This window comes from Aptenodytes forsteri, unplaced genomic scaffold (genome assembly GCF_000699145.1).
Source record: "Aptenodytes forsteri isolate BGI_AS27 unplaced genomic scaffold, ASM69914v1 Scaffold212, whole genome shotgun sequence".
In the NCBI taxonomy this organism is placed as follows: Eukaryota; Metazoa; Chordata; class Aves; order Sphenisciformes; family Spheniscidae; genus Aptenodytes; species Aptenodytes forsteri.
In genome coordinates, this window is record NW_008795487.1 from 1,731,492 (window position 1) to 1,738,453 (window position 6,962).

At 43.8% G+C, this 6,962-nt stretch overlaps 1 protein-coding gene across 1 annotated transcript in view; it reads left to right on the forward strand.

Moving 5' to 3' along the window:
* Positions 1-208: 208 nt before the first annotated feature.
* The window catches only part of NIPA1 (non imprinted in Prader-Willi/Angelman syndrome 1), a 34,486-nt gene continuing 27,732 nt past the window's right edge, over positions 209-6,962 (forward strand). Inside the window, exon 1 of the mRNA XM_009281371.2 lies at positions 209-299. Within this exon, the coding sequence (XP_009279646.1) occupies positions 209-299 (91 nt within the window). The remainder of the gene's footprint in view (positions 300-6,962) is intronic.

Sequence of the window (6,962 nt, forward strand, 5' to 3'; positions counted from 1 at the left end):
GCCTAATTCCACATCCTTTGGCTCCTGAAAGAGAAGAACAGGGATTTTAATGAAGCCATGAGGCCAGAGGAGCGCTGGAGAGGGCATACAGCATGATGGGACACACACTGCTGTTGGCTGGAACTGCTCAGATAGGTCCTACGTAGTTGAAGGACTGGAGTTTAAGTCTTCAGCCCCAAAGAGCTGAATGTACGAAGCCTGGAAGACAATGACTGCAGACAATGGTTACGTACCTCGTGCCTGCACCACCGACAGACTGACACCACAGGGCTTGGGCACAGAGTCTTCAAAAGCTATAGGTAGGAGACTGCCAAAGAATGTGCCCCCTTTCCTACATACTTTATGAACTTATTACACAAAGATAAATGGCTTGTGTAGTATGGTGACGTGATCTGGGGGTAACTCATAAGAGATTCTTCTTCTTTGTGCCAGAGAAGATAGAAATGGTGCTGCTGCATTAGCCCCTCATCCATGGCATAGCAGGAAAGTACCTTACCTACTGGATAGAGACAGGGCTAATAGAGTTATCCACACCTATTGCCCGATACGACTTAGATTTGCACTCTTAATCACAATGAAAAATAGGTTTAAATTTTTCTTCATAATGTCAGAAGCTCAGCCTATTTCCCCCGCCCATCATCTTTCCAGAATCCCTTCCACTTTATCAAAACACCCACACATTTACGCTTCAGACTGATTTATTTCTTAATATTACTTTCAGCCTCTTTAAACTACGTTTCTGGACCACCGCCAGCATCAGCTGTCTCTCTAAGGAAATGAATTTAAGTCATATCCCATCTTGTCCTCCTGCTTTTATTTCTCTATCATGCTTTTCAGAAATATGTATTCGTTTGGGACTGTTTTGAGAGCTCAATGGTCTCTGAGTTTAAATCTAGCTATTTTTCATCTTTTCCTGGTCTCATAACTGCAGCTATTCCTGCAACGGCCTTTAAGAGTTAATCAAAAAAGAACAGCCATTTATAATTGCAAAATTCACCTTGAACATTGTCCTAATGTTTGTTAGCCTCAGCCTAAAATCATATTTTATAGTAGGTGAAGTATTCTTAATTACTGTCAAAATTATCTTGAGCCTCTGAACTGGGAGATGGCTGGATCCACTTTTGGTATGAAAGCCAAAAAAGCTTGAGATCTTGCCTGCTGCTCCTCCGGCTGGTGGTGTAAGATGCCTAATATTGGCAAATGTTTGCCCAAAAAACACTCTGGAGCTGACTGGCCAACCTTTTTTCCCAGAAGGGGTCTCAGAAAAGGAAGGCACCTCGTTCTCTGACTTGAGGAAGTTACCAGGCTTTATCCTCGCCTTTTATGAAGGGGCAGAGCAGAGAGCAGCACGTGGCCTGCATTAATCCCAGCCCAGCTGCCGCTCTGGGCACCCCTCATTCACAGTTCATGCTCTTTGACTTTACAGACTTTACTGTAATGCAGCGCATTTGCAGCAGCATCAGATACTGCTCCTACTTCATCACATTAGAGATCGAGCCGAGAAATATGATTATTGATTTATATGTAGGATACCACTGTGAGCAGGAAAACAAATGATTCGGTGCCTCTGTCAGCATTAGTCTTAATAAAATTGTTGGATGAGTTCATTTTTACATCTGTGCTCTCAGAGATGACCAGCTCCTTTTCCAGTCCAAAAAAAGAAGAGAATTATTCTAGCCAAAAAAAAAAAAAAAATCAACTTCTCTTTGTACTTGGAATTTGAGGGAAAAAAAGGAAAAAGAAGAGGAATTATATAAATGGAACAAGCATTTCTGCCTTTTTACTTAACGCCTCAGAGCCAGCTAGGTCTCATTTTCAAGTCATCTACTCATACAATAATTTACAAGAACTAGATTTTGGGGGGGAAAGACTATTTGTGAGGAGCAGGGAAAGGACTCTTGCCTGTGTTAACAGGGATTATCCTCAAGCTTTATTTTTCCAAGGGAGGAAGGGGCTATTAGAGACGTGTGCTGGCTCTACCTTCCAGTAAGAAGCAGCAAGGGCAGTAAGTGGCTGCCCTTCCAGACAGCGCAGTTCCCCCACAAAGTGCTGTCAGGGACTCACCTGCCTGTGCTGTTTTTAGCTTCTGCCATAGATAGACCTTGCCACTCAAAGGCACATCCGTTTTCCTCAGCAGCATCCGCTCGTTTACTAAAAGCAAACCTCCTGCAAATCCTGCTCCTCAACAGGCAAGAGAGTGCTCCAGAAGAGAATTCAGCTTCGACATTTACTGGCAGCAAAGAGTCCTTGAGCAGCGAGGGGGTGATTAATTGTCATGTAACCCTGCCTGCCTTTAGTCTCCAGTCTCCTTTCTGCTGCCTGTGCTCTGGGCTTCAGGGAAAGGCCTGAAGGGAAGCTGGACAAATGGGAATTCCCATTTGACACTTCCTTTTCTTAAATCTTTTCCCCTTAGGCTTTAGGAATAACAGGATGCGCGTATATTTGCACATAGGTTAATACTAAAAGGAAGCATATATATTTGATTCTGTCTCAGTGTCTGTGGCGTTAATATTTTAAGCCAACTCTGTAACAATACAGGTCTTCTGTTTTCTTTAAGGCAGAAATGGCGTCACAGTAATATTGCATACGGTTAAATTCTCAGTACAAGAATCTGTATCAAAAAATATGACCCTCTAACTTTAACTCAGTCTCCCTTGGGTTGAGACCAAGAACGAGAAGTTTGAGCTGAAGTGCATCTTCAAAGTTACAAGACAGTGAAAAGTGTTTACCTAGCACACATCTTAACAATTGTATGAAAGATTGCATAGCTGATTATTTTTTTAGCGCAGACTAGACCATAAGCCTCTTGCACATTCATGAGCACTTACACACAGTGCAGTGCAAAACTACCAGTTAAGAGCGACAGCCTACCCAGCCACTCCTTGAAACAGAGCAAAAGCCCCAGGAGGCAGCAGGCACTGTAAAGCCCCGAAGCTCTTTTAGTAGCGGAACAAGTAAGTCCTTTGTTCTCCTCCAGACCTTTCCCTTCTCACAGATACACCTAAGGGTTTATGTCCCATCTGAACTTCAAGGATGTTTGCAATAGTATAGTTTCACCAGTTACAACTTCCAGTGAATGAGAAATCCTTTGAATAAATCTTATTGATTTAAGCATTAGTAAGGTAGTTGAACATAAAATATCTAACTTACGATGGCCTTAGTCTGCATGCAATGTAAATAACAAGTTGTAGGCTCCACTATCTTCATATAAATGGCACCCCTTAAAATAAAAGGGTAGGTACAAGGGCTCCACTATCTTCATATAAATGGCACCCCTTAAAATAAAAGGGTAGGTACAAGTAGCATTGTGTTTTGGCATGGAGATTCACATGATTAGGAAGGTTGAATGTCATGGCTGTAGGACTATGCACAGTCCGTCTGGAGGCCACACTTTTCTCCATGGCTCAGAGGACCATGAGTCAGCCAAGAGCAGTGCTGGATTTCCCTCCTTCCTCCCTTTCTCCTGAAGTAAACATGCCAAAGGGCTTCTGGGTGAATCTTGTGTGTTGTAGTGGAGCAAGATCACCCAGCCTCAGATCTGCTGGGTGAGCCATATTAAAAAGATTTGAAAATGTGTCCTTTGAACCGTGCCCTGCCGCCCCCCCCCTCAAGTCTAAAAGCACCTCACAGTCAGTTTATGTGCTAACCAAGCGCAGGGGGACCCAGAGAAGAGTTTATGGGAACTCTCTTTTCCATGACCTCTGAAGCATGGTTGTGGCCCTGCCTTCTGCAGAGACAGGCTCCCCGTTTCGACCAGAGTTTCTCTCCCCTCTTCATACTTGCTCCCCTCTTGCTGACTCCTTTCCTCCCCATTTTGCCAGCGAGTCCATTCTGCTAGTGCTTCCACAGGAGCCATGGTCCCTCCTGCCTCCCTGCCGCAAGGCCCAGCATGACCAAAGCTCAGCAGCTGGGGAGGAGGTAAACAGGCAGCTTTTCTCCCTGCTGCCCACTGACACGACTTTTTCATAGGTATACAACACGCAATATTCCCACGTTGAAGCATAGGTGAGTAAAAAATAATTCTGTCACGGGGATACTATTTCATACTCATACTGGCGTTCTCCACTTTCGTAGCTACGTAGCACAAGATTAAAATATATCAAGACTTGTACGGCAGCCAAAATCTTTCAGACATCTTTCCCCTCCTTTGCCTTAAAGGAGGGGAGGAAACCTACATGCTGGTGGAATCAGTCTACACAGGTACAGTAAACCATGTAGCACAGACACGGCCGCTGGCCTAAGTAAGCTATTCTGAAATGGCTTACAGATGAAATTTGTCAGGGTTTGAGGTCAGCTTTTAGCTCCGAAGGATTTTAAATGAGTTATCTCTCTGAAAGAAACATAAACTGTTCCTTTCACATATGCATTTAAGAACCCATTTTTTGCACATTTCACAAGAGCTGCTTGTGTCTTTGAGGTGCTGAGCTTTCTGACATCTTGCCCTTGAGTGCGACATAATTTATAAAAATCCAGTTCAGTGCTGGGCAAGGAAGGGAAGGGGAACCTGGGAACGAAGGGCTGCAGCTAACCTGAGAGCTGGCAGTATTCACCTGATGGCTTGCAGCTGATTGCTTATCTTAAACATTAGATTTCCCCCACTAAGTGAATAGAAAATCATTTAAGGCATTATATAAGTGAATAGAAAATCATTTAAGGCATTAGAACAAGGTGCTAAATATAGCACTGATGCTCCCCTCTTTAATAACCATCCTCCCCTCCGAAATGATGGCCTACTGCTCAAGAACTTCACATCGTGCTGCTCTTCAGTGCAAGTTCAGGATTTACCAGCCCATCCTCCCATTTCCCTGGTGAGAGAGCTCCACGTTGTGGAAGGATCGTGCGCAGTGAGCAACAAAAATAAGGGATGCTGAAAAGAGAAAGCATTGCACAAAATTTGCCCTGCTATCTCACTAATCACTTTTTCATGAAGGGAGTGTCAGACAAAAACTCTAATCTCTCTTTCAAAGGGGATAGACTTATGATAGGAACATTGTTTTACTCTACTTCCCAAGCATGTCAACGCTGTTAGAGAAAGATATAGCACAGAAATGGGGAAAGGCAGAGGGATCAACCAGCTATTTAAATACATACCCAACTAAGCTGAAGGTAAGTTTAGATGTCTTGGAATCATAGGCACAGATCAGCATCCAGAAACAACTAAATCTGAAGCTAGTAAATGTTTTCATCTTGCTGAAGCGATGATTTATTTAGAAAGTGCATATACTGGAATTTTCTATGCTGTCATTTCATATCTGTTTAGTTCCTCAATCCATTTTAGACATTAAAAACTACACTGGCTTATTCTAAGGCACATGCTTACCTCCCTTACTTTTAAGAAAAGGTAATAAAGGAGGCACTGTCTATTAGTTAACTGAAATGCAAGATATAAGAATCAGAATGCCATGACCTTTAAAAATGAAGTTGCTCAGTACCATGAAATTTTGTTTGTGTGCAGTGACTGGGTGACATTTTGTTGTGCTAATTTTGTACCTGGCAAAAACTTTAATTAAAAAAACCCAAACCTAATTTCTTCCACCGTGACAGTGGCCAGCCTATGCCCTGTGACACCTTTTCTCTTGAGGCCAAATTCTGCTACCTCTGGGTGGTGCACAATTTTTAATCTCAGAATCATCCCCTCTCATCACCATATGCAGACTTACCCATTTTCTCTCTGGTTTTGGGTCTCATTTCTTTTGCAGTTGCCAATCTACTCACCTTTTTCCTGCTCACAATACTTTCCTTTCCTTACTGTTGACAAGCCAGCCATCATCTTTTTCACTGCCCTTTAATCTTCCATGTTTATACTCCATCAAAACTTAGCAAGCGATAAGCCTCTCCCTCCTTCCCACTCTGACACTGCAGCTTGGGATCATCTCCTTGTCACTTCATAGTGTGCTTAGATGGTGAAAAACAGATACTGAGGCAGCATCTTACAAATAAGATGAACCTTTAATGAAAGAAAAGGCTTGTATGAGGAAGGTTTGCCTCTTAGTCAGGCTGCTTAAACCAGAAATTCAATAAAATATTATGTTTTCTCCCCAAACTCTTAAAGGCTGATACCTTTAAAACTATCCACAAATCAGTTGACTTTCACAGCTATTTAGTTTAGTCTAATACCATAGACTAGCAATCTACACAGGGACAGAGACACCATCCTTCTTCTGGACAAGAAAAGCATAGGGGCCACAGCAAGGGAGGCAGGGGGATGGATGAACCCACGTGCCAGATTGTCCTTGAGCTACTTTGCTAAATCAGAGGGCAACAAGGCATAGATGTGCCCACAGGGCACCTCCTTTCCTGTCATCATGTCAATGGGGCAGTCGTATGGGCAATGGGGTGGTAGAGTTTCTACCAGCACAATGGCCCTTCTCACCCTTCCTTCTGTCTGCATCCTGCCTCTGGGATGAGGAGTGAGGTTGGATGACACCTACCTCTGTGGGCACCTCCTCTGGGGATAGTAAGGGAGGAGAGGGACTTGGGGGTGTTGGTTGATGAGAAGCTCAACATGACCCGGCAATGTGTGCTTGCAGCCCAGAAAGCCAACCATATCCTGGACTGCATCGAAAGCAGTGTGACCAGCAGGTCGAGGCAGGTGATTCTCCCCCTCTACTCCGCTCTCGTGAGACCCCATCTGGAGTACTGCGTCCAGCTCTGGAGCCCTCAGCATAAGAATCATAGAATCATAGAATCATTAAGGTTGGAAAAGACCTCTAAGGTCATCGAGTCCAATCATCAACCCAACACCACCATGCCCACTAAACCATGTCCCTAAGCACCTCATCTACACGTCTTTTAAATACTTCCAGGGATGGGGACTCCACCACTTCCCTGGGCAGCCTGTTCCAATGTTTAACCACTCTTTCAGTAAAGAAATTTTTCCTCATGTCCAATCTAAACCTCCCCTGGCGCAACTTGAGGCCATTTCCTCTCGTCCTATCGCTTGTTACTTGGGAGAAGAGACC